At 33.8% G+C, this 18498-nt stretch overlaps 1 protein-coding gene across 2 annotated transcripts in view; it reads left to right on the forward strand.

Moving 5' to 3' along the window:
* Positions 1 to 18498, forward strand: part of HIBADH (3-hydroxyisobutyrate dehydrogenase) — a 257686-nt gene that overhangs the window by 27441 nt on the left and 211747 nt on the right. For both annotated transcript variants that reach the window (XM_043872029.1, XM_043872028.1), the window contains exon 4: positions 137 to 258. In XM_043872029.1, coding sequence (XP_043727964.1) covers positions 137 to 258 — 122 coding nt within the window. The remainder of the gene's footprint in view (positions 1 to 136; positions 259 to 18498) is intronic.

Genomic DNA, 18498 nt, shown 5'->3' on the forward strand with positions numbered 1-18498 from the left:
TTGATATCTGGCAGCTTTTAGCAGATTCTGATGCTATAAGTAGTTGCATGAAATACTTATTCAGAGTTGTAAACTATATTTTTAAAACTATAAAACTGTCCTTTTTAAAAAACTATATTTCTGTTTGTTTACTTAGAAAAGTGAAGAAAGGCTCACTATTAATAGATTCCAGTACTATTGATCCTATGGTTTCAAAAGAACTGGCCAAAGAAGTTGAAAAAATGGGAGCAGTTTTCATGGATGCCCCTGTTTCTGGTGGTAAGTGGTAGCTAAAATAGATGCACACCTATTCTGTTTGTCAGAAGTAACAATTACAATTTTGTGGTACCCAAGATAATCCAATTATTTTTAGAGTTATTAAAGATTCTCAGTTTCCTTGTTACAAATAAAAACAAAGCAAAACTGACTTATGTTGTTTAGCCCTCTCCAAATACAATGCTTGTTCTAAACTCAGATAAAAGGATGTTACAGCTTTGAAGAGCTGTGAATTTTTTATCTAGATTGCTGTGGGTAAGGCTAGATCAATTGCTAGAAAATCTGAACTTTTCAGAACAGATTCAAGAAATAATTAGCCTGAATAATCTTGTAACTATTAAAGAAACTGAAGAAGTAGCAAAAAAGAGAAAATGATTTCATGAGGAAAATACTAGGCCCAAGTGATTTTACCAAATGTTACCAGAATTTCAAGGAGCATACCATCTCAACTTTATATGAACTTTCCCAGACAATAGAAAAGAGGAAATGCTTCCCAAATCATTCTATAAGATGTGTATAACTCTGATAATTAAACCAGTTAGAAACATTATGAGAGAGAAAAACTATAGGTCTACATCAGTCATGAATATAGAAGTAAAAACTTTATAAAGTACATTAGCAAATGAAATACAACTGTATGAATGAGATCAGGCACTGCAACCAGGTTTGATTTATCTCATGTATGTATAAAGAGCTTAATATTAGAAAATCTATAAATAAATTTCAAAATCAACAGCATCTCAATTGGAGGACAGGGAGCTAATAAAATTCTAAAAGCTTAATATTATATAAAATACTAATATGGATATCTGGGTATTTTGGAATGGCAGGATTATGATTTCCTATAATTTAAAAATTTTCCAGAGTTACTGTGTAATCAAATATATATCCACATACACATACATATGTGCATACATATATACACATACATATGTAATTATAGTAGTAGACAATGGAATAACAATTTTATTCCTATTAAACTTGATTGTTGGCTTTGGAATGAAAAAATAATGAAATATAATAATTTAAATCAGTTTCTTTTTCATAAAGAACCTAGTGGGCTTGTAAAGGAATCTTATACCCCGAACCCTTTTGATTATAGAAAGTGAAAGTCACTCAGTCATGTCCGACTCTGCGACCCCATGGTCTGTACAGTCCGTGGAATTCTCTAGGCCAGAATATGGAGTGGGTAGCCTTTCCCTTTTCCAGGGGATCTTCCCAACCCAGGGATCAAACCCAGGTCTCCCGCATTGCAGGCGGGTTCTTTACCAGTTGAGCTACAAGGGAATCCCAGGAATACTGCAGTGGGTAACTTGTCCCTTCTCTAGTGGATCTTCCCATCCCAGGAATCCAACTGGGGTCTCCTGCATTACAGGCAGATTCTTTACCAATGAGCTCTCAAGGAAGCCCTTTGAGTATAGGTTGAGGTCTAAATAATTTTTAGCCCCTATAATTGTTATATTGAATCATTTAAGTAGGATTTTAGGTGTAAAGATTTATAATGTGGTATGGATCTTTGATTACAAAATACTAACAATCAATTTTAAGCTTGGTATTGGAATTTATTTATAGAATAGATTCAGTAAATGAATAATTCTTTGTTCTTTGAGTGGTTCTGTAATTTAATTTGACAATTGATATGGAACATATCAATTGATCTTATTGATTGATCTTCTTTTGCTTCAAGAGTATAGCCTGAAATTATCATTTGATAACGAAAAATACCAACTTGATTTTTTTTTTCCAACTTGATTTTTAAATGTTATTTTAACCTTTAAAATACAGTCTTCTTTGTGATAAAACTTTGAGATTACTTCTCGTCCGTATCAAGTTATTTTTATCACAGTTTTGTGGTTTTAGAGTATAAAAATGCTTATTTGTAAAAGTGAATTCACTTCAGTCTGATCTGTATTACAGATTGAAAACTTTGTGTAGGGACAGTTTGTGATAATTTGTTGCTTGACACATTATCATTATGAGATTGGCCAGCATATTATAGAAACTTATGTTTGTCTTCTCATAGTTAGTATTTTTATATTTTTTACATGGGTTAAAATTGTCTGCACTTTCTCAGTTAAAATAGAGGAAACTTTCTGTAAGTTAGAGTTAGCAGGTTTTAAAATCATTGTATTTTAACTGAATAAAATTTAGGAAAAGGGACCTGGGAAAAGCCTGGGTTAGACACCCAGATGGGCTTACAGTTTTACAGAGGTTCTATGTTTGTCAGTCTTAAAACACACATTATTTGAGGTAATTTTCATAAAATCTTAAAAAAAAATTTCCCCCATTTTTATCCTCCTCCCCCCACTCTTCATTTGTTTCTTATCTGAGGCTTAAAAAATGCATTTTTGTGTAATTATATAGAGGTGTTACCTACAAATACAGTAGTATTCTGAAAATTAAAATGGGAACACATTATACTCCTTATTCTGTGGTTAGCATTTTAAAGAGAGCCTTTTTTAAAATCCAGATGAAGAATTTGAAGTTGTACAGATTTTTGAGACAGTGATTTCTTCAGTTCAGCCCCTTCTTCTGCTTTCTGCTAGCTTTTATTCAATTTTATTTGTTTCATATGATTTTTTTTTTTAATCAAAAGCAAATGATGCTTAAACTGTTGTAATTATCATCCTGAAACCAAGGTAAATAACTGTTATATGCTTGTGCAGTTATCGCTTTGTACCATAGATACTACTTTATAAAATATTTTGACATACCTCAACCGATTTTGGTGCTTCCTTTTTTAACTTCCCCAGCCAGGGATCAAACCCTTTGCCTCTGCAGTGAAGGCACAGAGTCTTTAACCACTGGACCACCAGGGAAATCCTGGTGCTTCCTTTTGAAGCTGTGAAACTGTACATGCCTTTATCAAAGTCCATATTACATTATATTTATAGATGTTGATTCTCTTCTTCCTGTAAAGCTGAATCTTTTTGAGTGCAGGGAGTAAGTTTTTTCCCCGAATTTTTATTAAATATGAATTTATATATAAAATATTTATAAAATTATAAAGGTACAAACTATAAGTACACGTCAGGCCCATGTGTTCCCCCCTCCCAGTTTAAGAAATAAAGCCTTACTATTACCTTTGAAGTTCTTACGTGGTTCTCCTACTTTTTGTCCTATCTGGGGTGGCTATTAATACTTAATTTGACCTTTCTGGATATTTAAAGAGAGGGTAACGCCAGATCTGATTCATACACCTGATTCTAGGTTAATGAAGGATTTTAAATTCTGGAAGTGGAACATTTATGTTAAAGATCAGCTGGAAACCTTGTAGATGATTCACAGATCCAAGGAGAACCATTGGAATTTGGAGTTAGATTTGACTATTCTGTAGTAAATACTCTTTAAGCAAGGAAGAAAGGAAATTGGTTAGTTCATATAATTCTACCACCTTTGGTTTCATTTTCTGTTGTACTTCTGTTGATAAATTGAAGACCTTCACTTTTACTTTTAAGTTCCAGGTGGAACTTAAAAGTGAAGGTCTTCATTTTTTTCTTCAGTGGAATGTCTTATACTTAAATTATTGTATTTATATAATTCTTACAGCGTTATATACTGTTTTCTGATCATATATTCTAATATTCTCTTTTATGCTGACGGGACCTTGATTGCAGGGGACATGCTTCATTCTTCCTTTTGTGCAATAAACATTTATTGAGTACTTGTTATGTACTAGGTATGTTCTAGGTACTAGAGATAGAGCTTTAAAGATCCTCAACATCTTTTGTCTTATGGAGCTTATGATTTGATCGGAATAGAGAGGATAAACAAATAAGAATAATTTCAATAGTAAGTACTATGAAGGAAAAAACACAGAGTAAGCAGTTAAGGAGACAGACCAAGGGGAGGGCCCTTTTACATCGAGTGGACAGGGAACCTTCTCTGGGGAAGTGACATTTAAGCAGAGATCCGAGCGCATAGGTCCAGGGGTAGAGTGTTCACAGTGAGGTACTCTGTAAGGGTTCTGAGGCATGAACAAGCTTGGTATGCTTGTGGAACATTTCTCTTTGTATTGCTAGGACTTCGCAGGTAGTTTCACTTGGAGTTAGTTAAACTGGATCACCTGTATATTGAGTCGCTATGTGTCTAATGCCATGCCTTTGTTTAACAGTTTGTTCATCACAGTAAAGCTAACCAGGATCTCTGTCTGTTAGCCATGACACTGGCCTCATAAGTATGATGCCCTAATCTATTTATCTGTTTTGTGTAAATCATATCTTTGTGAAAGTTGTAATCCTTTAATGTGAAATGTTGTTTAGTGACACCGTTTTGGACACATGCTTTTTTTTTTGCGGGGGGTGTGGTCTGCTACCACAGAGTTAGTTCCAGTTTGATCAGCTCTCTTGTATAATGAATGCTAGATATAAAGCAAATTAAAAACTATTGTTTGTAATTGATATCTAAATACTGTTCTTTCTGTGCCAAGGGCATAATTATAGCATTTAACTGTGCTTGAATAATGGAAGAATCAGATCATTGATTGCATAGTATGTCTGTAGGTTTGCACAGAAACCTTAAGTTGAAGTGACTCTGAAATGGCTCTTGTAGATAGCCCAAGTCTTTCTGTGCTGGCCAGCCTCATTGATTTGCTAAACTGTGTTGCCCTGATTAGGATTAATGTCAAAATTAAATAATTGAACTTGTGTGTATGTGTTTGTATAACAGTTCCTGACCAGGAAACTAGATTTTATACTCTACTTGGCTGGGTTAAATTTTAGTAATTTGAGATATTCTTAGAATATGGAATAGTAAGCATAAGACCTATTAAGGAGTTTCTCTTAGAGTGCTAGACTTGCTTGCTTAATTCTTCAATGAAAGTCTCACATAGACTCCATTATTGTTTTTAAAATCAAATGTGCACGTCTTGGCCTTTACCACTCACTGAATTGGATACCTACTGTTTTTCCACTCGACCTGTATCTAATTTATGGTAAAGGGAGCACAAAAACAAAATTTATTTACGTTTTGGCACCTAACACCGTTATGGTTAAGGGTCTCTTGGCATTTCCATTAAAACATTTTCTTAGGTTTATAGCTTGGCAATTTTACTTTGCTTTGGGCTGAAACATTGCTATTTCTGTCCAAAAGCGAATTCTTTTACCAAATTTCATATAACTTAATTTACCGTGGTTTGTAAAGTGTGTGTGGGGGGGAAGAGCTATCATAGGAGGTCTTTGGTGCTCTCATAAGCTGTTTGATTATACAGTAGTATTTTGTACAGTATTCATTGTTGAATTTTAGTCTTACCTCAGTAATATTGTTTTTAATGTTTTGAAATAAGTTGGTTTAACATGATTCAGATAATTCATTTTCATGGGTTCTTTCCTTTAAAGAATTGTGTTATTGTGATGATTTTTAGTTCTTTTAAAATGATCAGTTTCTATTTTTTATTATAAAACTTAGAAGTACTTTGTGGCATTGACTTCCGTATCAGAGACTTGGACTATTCTATCTTAAAATGCTAAAGTAAGCCTCTCCTTGGTCTGATTCAGTGGTATTTAAAACCTTAGTAGTAACTCAAATAATTAAATTTTTCTTTAACTTGATTTAATGGACAAATCTATTTCTTTAGAAATGACATAAGATTCATCAGTACCATTATACCCAGAAATGAGTTAATTATGTTATCCATTTACATTTACCCATAATTTTACTTATCACCCTGTATCCATTAAGTATCCCTTCTGTCTCTAGAGAGTACATTTTGCCTGGGATTTTCTCCGGTTTGCACAAAGTGGTTCAGAGATGTTTGGTAAATAAATTCCAAGGATTTCTTTGAAATTAGTCCCAAAGAAGAGGTGCCCATAAAAGCGTCTTTTTACATTCTTTGGCATGTCTGAAACTCCCTTACAACAGTTGTTGTGGACGAGAGTCCCTATACAAGGTGTTAATGAGTTCTTAACATGTTTAGAGAAGACTACTGACTCACTGCCCAAGATAACATGGTTGAGGCAGTGTTAATAATTTGTCTCCTAAGAAAATAGTGGAGGAGTGGGATGGAGAATGCAGGGTGATCACTTCATTCAGTGTTTGTATTATTACTATCAGTTATTCTTGGTAGTAATTATTATTGCTAACAGCAACTTAGTTTATTTCTAAGAATTTACTCTCTTGCAGTTTGCCATGCCCTCATCTCCAAATCTGCAGGCCAGATTTTAACTGCATCTCAATTTCCAGTCAAGTAACTATTACCAGAGTTGCTCTTGCTAGGCCCTATCCTGTGGTAGAGGGACACTGTTCTCTTCACATGGTTCTGTTGGAAAGCGCATGGATAAGGCAGGGGTCCTGCCTCAAGTAATCCTGGGGTATTTTTAATGTCCTTTAATTGCCATTCAGGATGTAAGTCAGACCAGACACAATTGGGTCTGGTCACTTAGTTTAGAACTGCCTAGCAGTGTTTATATAAAGGTGAAATAGATTTGGTAAATAAATCTAAGTCTATTAATTGTATATAATTTATTTTTCGTTCACATCTATTGATTCCTTAGCAGCATGAAATTAATTCCAATATCCCTGATGTATTATATGTCTTTATTTTGTTTTGCTTGTGATCCCGGGATAGCTATTGGGGGGAAGTGAGAGGAGGCAATGGAATTAAGAATTTGACAAGGGCTTTGTCATCACAAACTGTTACCAGATTTATTTGCACTTTTATAGTTGTCTGATTTTCTTAAAGTTTGATAATATCAGCCAATGAAAAGTATATTACATTGAATTTAATACCTTCTCTGTATATATTTGTCATACAATTCTATTTTATTTTACATTTTTGGGATATTTTAATTGTGAAAAATTTAAATTTACATGCACATTTCTTGGTAGCCATCCTCCCAACATGGCCAATGAAGGTTTGATAGCCAACTCACCATCTCTCTGCTGCATTAAGTAATTTAAATCGACCTGAAGGTAGAGAGTTTTTGTTGTTACTTTGTGTTTAGCTAAGGTTAAATCCAGCAAGGGAGAGGTATGGAGTCTTTTCTAAAAGAGTATTAAGAATTTTAAGATTTGCACCTGATGTCTTTAAAAATTAAATTGTTGACTATTAGTTGTGGTCTTCAGAATGTTTATCCATTGCAGTCTCTAAGACAGCATTGTTCTTATGGAGTTGTGAAACACAATATGAAGCCAGGCATACAAGTGGTTTTTATCATTAATTATGTTTCTTTTCCACTAATTCTTATGTGTGAGGGTAATACTTGTTTTCAAGTGGCCAACATTTTAATGTACTATGTACATATAGTAAAACTAGAAAAATAATCTTGGCAGACAACTGAAATAGTTAATTTACTTTTCTAGCCAAGATAGGTTTATAAAACTTTCTGAAAATTAAGAAATGAGAGAATTTTTCTTTGCATTAATGCCACATTAACCCTTTACCTTAGGCTATAAAAATTTTCTTGCAGCGTTTTTTTCATTAGATAAGTGGCTAGAGGAAGAAGGATAGTTGATTTATTGTAATTGTGAAATATCTGCAAACACTCAGATAGTTGAATTATTTTGACATAAAATCCTGAGTAGAGATGAGATTTTTCTTTAAAAGTAAATGATAATTTTGAGAATGAAATAGAAGCAACAGTGTAGTTCTGGCTTTGAGATCTGTAATCTTTAGTAGCAAACATCTAAAAACAGCATTTAGAAATTTTCGATGGTATCTTATGGGCTTTAATTGGGCTGTACTTTTATATTCTTACTAGTACTCGTATAAAATCAACAACTTTTCATGATCGGGCATTTACACCTTAAATCTTACACCCTGCTCTGTTGGGAAATGGATCTGGCAACACTGAGTATCTTGAAGTTAATAGAAATAGCCTACTTTTATACAGAAAAGTTGCTTTATGTAATATTCAAGGGCTGGTGGACAAGGGTGAGAGTGAGGGTAGAGGGAGGCTGGGTGGGTGCATGTCGGGGATTGAGAAAGCTGACATTGTCCTTACCCATTTTAGCTGGTAGTTTGGAATAAAACTGCAGAATTAAATTTTTTGGAATCGTTACTACCCCAAGTGGGAATGTAAACTATATTGAACACAATTTATGTAGCCTGTTAAGAAGTCAACCGAACACTAGTTAATTAGTTTACATTATTACATCACTTCTAGTAGAGACTCGAACTGGTACCAAGTAAGAGGAGCTCTATCAGGTGAGCTGACTGCTACCCATATGGGGCTTTAAGATAATGATGAGTTTAAATTTCCTCTTAGAGCTAAGTGAGAATAAAACTGGAGGCAATAAATACTCTGGGCCCAAGCCATTAAATGAAAAAGCTGGGAATTCTCCAGCTCTTGACTTAAATTGTTTGTTTATCAGCTGGCGCCTAGTCTGGAGTCAAGAGCTGGAGATTTCTATCTGTGACAGAACTTTGAAACTCTTGCAGGACACTTTCATTTCAACTTAAGGTAACTTGAGTTTATAGCTTTGGCTTTAAAGATTACTAATGATTTACTCATTTCCTTACCATTTAACCAGAGTGGACTTTTTCCCAGGAAGGGATCTGTGTTTATTTAGGGCCTTTGTCTGCGGAGGGATTAAAAGGCAGCCCACCAGCATTGTGAACTTGATGGTAATAAAAGGTCACCAAAACACACCATAAAAACATTCTTACCATGGAATTAATTATACAGTGTAATTTTACAAAGCCGTTCGGTTACTCCATCCCTACACCCCCAATTCGTAAGTATTTCATCTTTTAAAAATTAGAGCTTTGGTAGTTTTAGGTTTTTGAAAAAAGAAAAAATGTTTGGCTTCCTTTATGATATTTAAACACTAAGGATATTGTCACATGCAGTTAATTGCTTAAAATTTTTAAAGTTTTAAAATAAAAATTAGTCATTGTTATTAAACGGCAGGATGAATAACTTGTTTAGGAGGAAGGCAGAGTAGCCTGAAGGGGTGGGTTGGTGTTTTCATAGAATAGCTCAGTTTCCAAAAATCTAAGCTTCATTAAAAAAATTTTTTTTCTGTGCCACCAGGTGGCATTGCATCCAAACCTGCTTGTGATAAAGGGAGGATTTTAAAATCTTATTTGTTCATGAGAGGTCATAATATTTTTTTCTAGTTTTGCTTTTGAAGTTAGCTTAAAAATACATCTAATATCAAGGTTGATTAAATGTCACTCTCCAAAGAACTGAAAAGATTTCTGAACTGCAAGTATTTGCATTTAGGTGGTTAATACTGAAATGAAAGTAAATTAAAACGTTGAGACATTTGCAGAGGATTACCTTTTTTTTTTTTTAATTAATAAAATGAACATTTAACAGTTGGGTATTTTTTTGGTTTTGTTTTACTTGTCTAAACCCTGGAGAGGGGATCCTACCTATAAAACCCTCACAAATGTTGCAAAAATCCACCCGCCCCCTGCCCCATTGTGGCAAATCAGTTCCCTGCTCCCCTCAACACCCACCCCAGGCCTTATAAAAGCGGTGTCAGCAGGTTTCACTGTATGGGAATTTTTAAAAAGAAGGAAGGACCTCTGAAATGTGCAAGTTGGTCCTGTTCACAAGCCTAACTATGAGATTCATTAGGCAGTTCACGTTCATGTCTTAAAAGCTGTTTTTGGGAAGGTAAATTCTTGCAGTTTCCTGTACTGGTTTTGAGGGAGTCTTTATAGTCTTTTGAGTCAGCCCATTTTAAGAAAGTGATAATGTAAAAGCAGGGAAAAAAAGACTCATTATAAATTTTAATAAAAAAGATTCTTTCATTAAAATATATTAATGTTCTATTTTTATGAACCCATATATAAGTTAATAAACTCTTCAGAAAAAAATTGTATGATACAAGTATTCAGGTGCCACAGTATTTTGTCAGAATAAATAAGGTTCAGTGTATATTCTATTGATTTTTATCCTTTTAAAAAATGTGTTCACTGTACAGAGCTATGTTTAATGCTTAGCTTTGATTATTTATTAAAATGCTTTATGAAATGTTACTCAGTTTATATTCTCACCTCTTCCTCTGAGGCTCCTTACTGTGTACAGCCTGATTAAGAAATGTGTATGTTTTCAAATTAAGTGTTTGACCTCCCACTTTGGTGTTCCTGCTTTTATATATACACACAGACACACAACACAACCCTCTCCTCCCCTATATTTTGAATAACTTGATTGTAATGTGTGTTGTACTAAAACTAAATACATACAAACCTTCAGTATTACCAAGAATACTTTGTTTTAAAAATTAGGAAAATTTCGTATTTGAAACTTGAGAAAAGGTGTGCATGACACTTAACGCTGAATATTTTACTTTTAAACTTGATACAACAGTTTGCTTCTTGGCTTTGTTGTATGCTGATATTTCTACTTATTTAACATCAAAAAGCTGTAGTGGTTTTTCTTTATAGATTGTGCCTGTGTTCTGGAATTGCCTCCTGCTGTCCATGAATTGCTTCTTGGTTTTTTTTTTGTTAGAATTTCTCACCAGGGTTTTTGTGAGCTATGTAGCCAACCTTAAGGGGGGGCAGGGAGAAGAATTTGATACAGTAGGCTGGATTAGTAAAAATTATACTATTTATAATTATAATTGAGTCAGCCTCCTGACTCAGTATATCAGTTTTATGTAATAAGAATAAGCACATGCAAATCTCCTGTAATAATATGCATATATAATTGCCTACAATGACTGTTTTTTATTTCTAAAATATTAAATAACTTATTTTGTGGAAATTGTAGAAATCTACTTTCTCATTAAAAAATGATAGAGAAAACTCCTTACTCTTAGGGTGTGTGTAATTTAGTAATGAAGCATTAAGAGTTTGGCTTCTTTCATTTCAGTTGGAAATAGTATTGGTGTAAGTGAGTGTTGCCATGGGAACCTCCACATAGATATAAAAGGCAAGACTGTCTAAGTGGAGGAGGAGGGGCGATGTTCTCAAATACCACTGGTTTAAATGATCTATTTTATGTATATGTTGGGGGTCTAGAGGGAGCTAGGATGAGAAGAGAAGAAAAAGTAGTGTAGAAAGTAGACATTAAAGTTAAAACCGTGTACTCATACTCATACTTTTGGAGTCTCATAGATGGAAGTGTTTTAAAATTTAAATGAATGAAATGTGATTCCTAATTATTTGTATCATTTGCGTATGTTGGGGAGTGTCTGCATATCTTATTTTTAAATTGTATTGATGGAACATGTACTTGTTTGATTTTAGATAAAATATTTAATTCTGTGAAATTTTCTTGGTTGGAAACTGAGGATTTCAATCTCTGAGATAGCTTTAATTATAAATTTTATTAAAGAGTTTAACATACTTAATTTTTTTCAGATATCTGAAAAAAAAATTTTTTAACTGTAACTTTGCTGACGAGCCTACAGTTAATGTGGGCTTTCAAAGGAAAACTGACTTTTAGACTTCATAGTATTTTTAATATTAGATTTTGAAAATTAAAGAATTTTTTGCTTTTCTATAAATATGGGTCAAGGAAATAATGATTTACTGTATTTACATGTATAATATTGTATGGTTTTTTAAAATAAAGAATGAAAATAGCGAAAGCAAGCATCAAATCCTTTTATATCCTCAGGAGCATATGTAGCTGCTGACAAATAGGTTTAGAGAACAGCCAGTTTCACTGTTACATAATGGTTTTTGTTTTTTGTATATTTATGCTACAAAAACCAGTGAAATTGTGCCAAACAGGAGTTAGTGTGGTAAAATGCAACATTATTATTGCAGTTTTAACACTGTGGATTCTGGTTGTCATGTATGCGTGTAAAAAAAAAGACAAGACATTAACCTGACAAAAACTGTTTAAGCTTACCTTTTTAGTCTTTCCAGAGAAAAAGTAAAGCTGCCAAGGTAATAAAACATCCGGAAGTTTTTAAATTAAAAAGAGTAATTTAAATTTTTTAAAAGGGAGGGGGGGAAACAGGAGAAAGGGGGGAAAGACCGCACACTGCTCCCCAGGCCTGGCCGAATCTGATGTAAATTAACCAGCAGTGGAAGTGTATTGTTTCCAACTCGACACAAACAATGCTGGCATCTCCTGGGGGTGGGTTGGTGTTGGGTAGAGGGGGGGTGTTGAGAAGTGAAATGGAATGCGAAGAGTTCAGTCATCAGTGGATTCTGTGGCTTAGAAAACAACGGGGTTGAGAGTAAAGAAGGAGAAAGTATGCTGGCATATAAAGTTAATCAAGGGAAACCTTCAAGTGGTGTGAAATAGTTCATAACTGTGAGAGAACGCTTAGTTGTCCGTACGCTTCAGTCTTCTTCTTTTTTTTTTTTAAAAGAGATTGCATGAGGCCCTTAAACTGTAAAATGTTCAGCAACCAAGATACATCATGCTCACTTTTAGGTGTACTTTTGGCATAGAGTGTCGGCTTAGACTTGATTTCTAATACAAAAAGATGAAGAAAAACTTTCTTGGAAAAATAGATAAGAGCGATAAGTCAATTTTGTTTTAAAAAATACTTAAGAAAATGAAGGGGCAATACCATCTATGTTGTTTTTCTGTTTCAGTTTGTCTGCTGCCTCCCTTCCCCCTCTTTCTTAGAAAAAATCTGACAATTTTAATGGAGTGAAGCGTAATGAAGTGGAAAGCGCATAGCCTTATCAATAAGTGGATTCAAAATATATTTAACCTCCTTAAAATTCATAATACAGAAACTTTTAGAAGGCAGCTAATATTTATTAAGTACCTTTGGTGTGTCTGGCTATCATGCTAGGTGGTTTGTGTATTTTAAATCATTTAATCCTTATAGCAACTTCGTGAAATGCAGGCTGTCCTCTTTTTGTGTGTGTGTGTGAAAGTTGAGGCTCATTTTGGAAGGTGTGATATGACAAACTGGAATTATTATAAGAATTAGCCTGATATAGCAAGAAGACATTTTAGGTAGAGGGTTTTATTATGAAAGGAGTAGTACTTTCAAATTTGGAATTTCTTTGGTTGCTAGAATAACAAAAAGGCTTTTTTTTTTTTTTTAATTAAAAAAAAGAAATCAACGAAATACTTTTTCACATTCCATTGATATCACCATTCAGTGACTTCCCCCCTCCCCCTGTCACCCCAATATAGAAGAAATTATTAGAAAACTTCGATTATTTATTTATTATTTTTTTAAACTTCGATAATTTAAATCAGTTTTGGTTTTGGTCTTCTATGCTTGAATCTAGTCAATAACAAGAATAAAAGGGACAAGAAAATGCAGAACCAGAAGTGAAAGCCAGAAGTTTTAAACCCTCTAAAATAACTTCCTTGGAAAGAAGATGAAAAGATGTCAGAGGGTATCTTTTTAGCTATGTGGTTGAAGTATGAGTACACAGAACAGTTTGACATACGTTTACTCTTTTAACTTGTGTTTTAAATTTTTATTTAAAAAAATAAATTATTTATTTAAGTGTACTTTTACAACTTTTTAATCACCAAAAATTGGCCTTTACAAAAATAATGTTTAACTGCATGTATACCTTTTTTAGTATGTTTATAGTATTCAGCATTAAGCCTTGTGATTAACAGTGTATCGAAGTTTATTGCTCAATAATAATAAAGTACAGTATTTAGTCTAATTTCACATTACAGCTATCATCATGTGTTTTACTGAAAGAATTATAATGTATTGGGAGTTAATGGTTTTTATCCTGTCATATTTTTATACCCTCTCAATATGCACAGTTCTTCAGTCATATTTAAAAAAAAATCTGTCCCAACAGCTTTTGCAGAAGGCCTTTAAGAGTCGTGTGTGGTATGTGAGTGTGTCTGTCTTTCAATAGTTTTATTCTGATTATTGAAGGTACTTTCTAAACATAATTCATATTAGTTGAAAAAAGAGAGATGCACAAACACACCCACACTCCTCATAGCTTAAGTATAAAACATAGGTTTCATCGAAAGCTATAGGAAAATATGTTTATTTTGTTTTACTTTGCTAATTTTTCTTTGAATTTTGTAAAGATCAAGTGTGTTGAAATGTGATATGCTAGTATATATTTGGAATACAAACTGGACCTCACCTAATCTCTTTTTTTGCATATACTAAGAGTGAGAATTTCAAGTGTGATACGTCTGGTTTCATTCTCATAGATCTAGCTTCAGGCATGATTGGCAGCAGTTTGAAAAGAATGATGAGTGCGCCCTTCTTCACCTTATCCTGGTGTGTTCAACGGGAAAAAAATAAACCAGCATTCTTGTTACTAACAGCTCAGAACACTGAAGAAGAGTATTGTGGTCTTCCCAGGTTATTTTGGAAGTTATATATGAAGCTTCTTTTATTTCAGTTTGTTCTTATTCTAAGGATTATCCAGTTCTCCCCAGAAATGCTTACGAGATGGATTGCTATGAATATGAAGGATAGAAAAGGCAGAGTAGAGAATACTGGCAAGAAATTTCTGGAAAAAAATTTTTCTTAAGGATATTTTGACCCTGATCTTTACTGGGGTGAAATTCCAAGTGAATAATTATTATTGCTGGTCAGAAAATTGTCCAACTGGATAATGATGAAAACTGAAAGTTAGTCAAATGTTATTTTTTTGTGGTTTTGCTCTGTTTTCCTATTGTGGGTTGTATTGGAAGGGACCTTTAGTGGTTCATCCGATTATGGCAGGGTCAAGATTAGCTTTGCCCTCTTCAATCATGTTGTCTTTTCTAACCAAAGTGGCTTATGATACTGAGATTCTTCATGGAAAAAAAATGAGCAATTCTTGATCGATCTTTATCTATGCATCAGTTTTAAGTGGTGATATGTTTTTTGAAGATGGAGGCTATGACTTTAAACGAATGAACTACTGTTATTTCAGGAAGTATGCTAACGTGAACATAGGACAGTGTTTTCGTAAAGGGGAGGTGATATGGGAAAACTAGTATTGAGGTAAGGAATTGTATAGAACCTACAAGAACAATACCTATTCTGTTTTGTTGTTGCGGTGAGAAAACTAGGGCATTTGTATATCTTACCAATTATATGTAGATATAAAGTTAACAGGAGCAAAACAGTTTTGAAATAGTAATTTTGATGTCCACCGCTTATTAAGTATATCTGCAGTACAGTTGAGCAACAGAATAAACTTCAAATAAAATTCCAAAATAAGGAATTGTTGACTTTTAATTTGTCGTGTGTGTCATGTGGGTATGAATGTCACAACTGGGGAACAAGTTTTGGGAAAAGATACTGTGAAAATGAGCTGTTTGTGGTTTCACGACCTAACCATTTACTATTTCCCGCTTACTTTCCTTTGAGAATCATAGATGTGTATGTGTGTGGATATGCATCTTTATCTGATAGTTCTCCCTTATCCTGCCAAAGCAAAATTTTAACATCTAAGAAGTAAGAGGTTATTTTTCTATTATGCGCTCCACATCTTATAGTAAATTAAGCCCTGAATTTTTTTCCATTGGCAACAAAAATGAAGGTGATATACCTTCCTTTTACTTATTCTTGAATTTTAAATGTTCTTGAGTTTTTTATATGATGATACCACAATGTACACAAAGAAAGAAGCAAGCATCTGTTTATTTTTCCATATAAACCTTTTTTGAAAAAGAAAAAACTTAAAACTTTCCTTAAAAAAAAATCTTTTCAATAATTGCTGTTTAATTTTATTTACATTTTTATCCTTTCTCCTTAATTTTAATCATAATTTAAAAAGCTAATAAACAGTATAAATGTAAAGAATTCAAAAAGTTTAGGATGAAAAACTTATAGCATCTGGCTTTTTCCTGTGTTTTCTACTGAAATTTCTTAAAGCTCCTTCCTTTTAACTGTGCTTTAAATTAAACCTGAGGAAGGCATTTAATTAACTTTTTCCTTGAACCCCAAACCAGAGCTTTGACTCTTATTGGTGTAGATGCTCCTATCTGAACACAGATCTTTGAATATGGTGTTTGTGTTCGGAAGGGCTCCTCGATGATTCCCTCTCAGTAATAATCTAAAATGGGTGGGATCAATCTCTTATTCTCCTAAGGTGTTCTGCACCTAACCTTTGACAGGGGTGGTTATGTTATATATGTCCAGTTTGCGTTGTACCCACTCTGTCTTGGATATGCTCCTAAGTGGGCATAGTTTTTGCTTTTCTTTCCAGTGTTCCTTGTACGTAATTACTGAAATGAAAAGCTTGTGTGGGAAAGAAGTCCTTGTTTCCTGTCTTTGTTGGTCCTTGTGGGTTCCTAATCTCCTAAAAGCCTTGGGATGTGGATCTGTACATCACAACTAGGGGTGGGTAGTTTTTATGGCGAGGAAGAGGGGAAAAGATAGTATTGAAGCAATTCCTGTCTAGGTCTGCAGAGCGCAGATTGCATTTCTCTTTCAGTGGTGTTAGGTTTATGGCCCCTTTTTTGGAAAGTGCTGTTAAGTGTTTGGAGACCTTTATCTTCCTCTGTTTTGTTGTAGCAGATGGAGTTGTCCTCTGGTGGTTTTGCTAGGTATGATAAATGTTGTACTAAAACTGCTTGGTGGAAGTTTGATCTGAAAAGATTACTATTTGTTTCAGTTTCCTGAAGAAAATGGAATCTGAGTATTCAAACTGTTGAACACCAAGCCTGTCAGCAGATCAACAACAATAATGCATGCTTCTCTTTGATTCTTGTGACTTTTCCACCCTCCCTTAAAAAAGAAGGTTTAGGAATAAAAGCTAGAAATGATGATCAGTTTTGTCTGAAGTAAAGTAAGTGGGAAAAATAGTCAAACCTTTCTTCTCAGAGCCTATAGGAAGAGGTGGCTGTATAATGAAGGATTGTCCCTATTTTATAAAAGAAGAATGAATGCAAAGCAGTTGTGCCTTTCTCTTGTGTTCACAGAAAAATTATTCACAAGATAGTGTTGAAGTCTTTTATAGCATAGCTACCTTAGTTTTAGTGTTAAAAAGACGTCCTTGTGCATGTTTCTAATATTCTAAGAGGCATTTCCCTCTTCGGCCACAACTTTTTTTAGTTTAATTTTGATTAATGCAACTAGTAGTGTTTTTAGATAATTGTGTAGTTCTAGCTTTTATGCAAATCTGATCTGTAATATATCTACACTGGAGTTGAAAGATACTGGCTACCGGACCTCACTGCTGAATTGAAATAAATTTTCATTGATTGAATCCTTCTTATAATAAACTTGTTCTAAAAACACATAGGCGATTATAACCCAATGACCTGACATTTGAAGAGTTTCACTGCTGAGGGTCCGAGTTATATCCCTGGTCAGGGGACTAAGATCCCTCAAGCAGTGCAGCATGGCCAAAAAAAAAAAAAAAGAAAAAAAAAAGTGAAGGTAGTTTATTTCTTTCTTAGATGATTCTCACTCTAGATTGGCTGTGATCAAAACTGGGAGTAAAGTTGAAGCTTCTATTGAGTCTGTGGGGGCAATTTGCAAATTATTATTATCCTCATGTTTCAGTTATTTGCATTAATACTACCTTACATTGATAAAGTTAAACATAGATAGTAGTTTTTAATCCGAGACTCCCTGTTCCAGCTCTTTTACCATTTATGTTCTACCTCTTAAGTATTCATAGCTTCAGTAGTCAGGAATAGCATAGCAGAGCATAATAGTAAGAGTATCCACAGTCTTAAGCCCCTTTTTTTTACTGGTGTTGGGGGAAAGAAGCAGAATACTGGGTGGTTTCAGTGGTATCTGAAGTTCACAGAAGTCTTTATCTGTGGTTACTGCTTCTGAAGTAGAGGATGCAAAAGGGACCTCCCACCGTGATATACCTGTTGGAAGATTATTGACTCACAGCATCATATTTTTCCTTTTACTGAGATTGCTAGGAAACTCAGAGCTAACGTACCCAGTAGTAATCATTATTTTCCCCAGCGTGCTCTTCCACATGGTTTCCATTCTCATTTGTAGCTTTAACTTAACACATATTTATTTAGTCTCTACTGTTTGCTGCTAAGCACTGGTAAAACAGTGGTGAACACGAGAGACCTGTTTTCCCTATTCTTAGTGCTTAAGATCTATGTGTTTGTATCATCTTACCAACTATCTCGAATCTTTTTTGGGAGTAAGGATATGAGTCATAAATATGGACTCATAAAGACATGAGTTTTCTTATCACTTCTCTCTCTTTAAAATCTTCCTCTGTGTACTTTTATTCCTGCCTTGCTTTCTATTTTTTACTCATTTTTCATGTTTTTTAAAACAAAATGACTCCCATTTCTTCCTAAAACTTCTGTATATTATAATTGAAGACTGCATCTTAATATTTAAAAAATATTTTACTGCATGTATATACATATGTACACTTGTTAAAAAACAAAATGGGATTTTTTTTGCAATTTTTAAAGTTCCATGTAATTAATCTTTTAATATGTAATAGATTTATTT

This window comes from Cervus elaphus, chromosome 18 (genome assembly GCF_910594005.1).
Source record: "Cervus elaphus chromosome 18, mCerEla1.1, whole genome shotgun sequence".
Taxonomy (NCBI): Eukaryota; Metazoa; Chordata; class Mammalia; order Artiodactyla; family Cervidae; genus Cervus; species Cervus elaphus.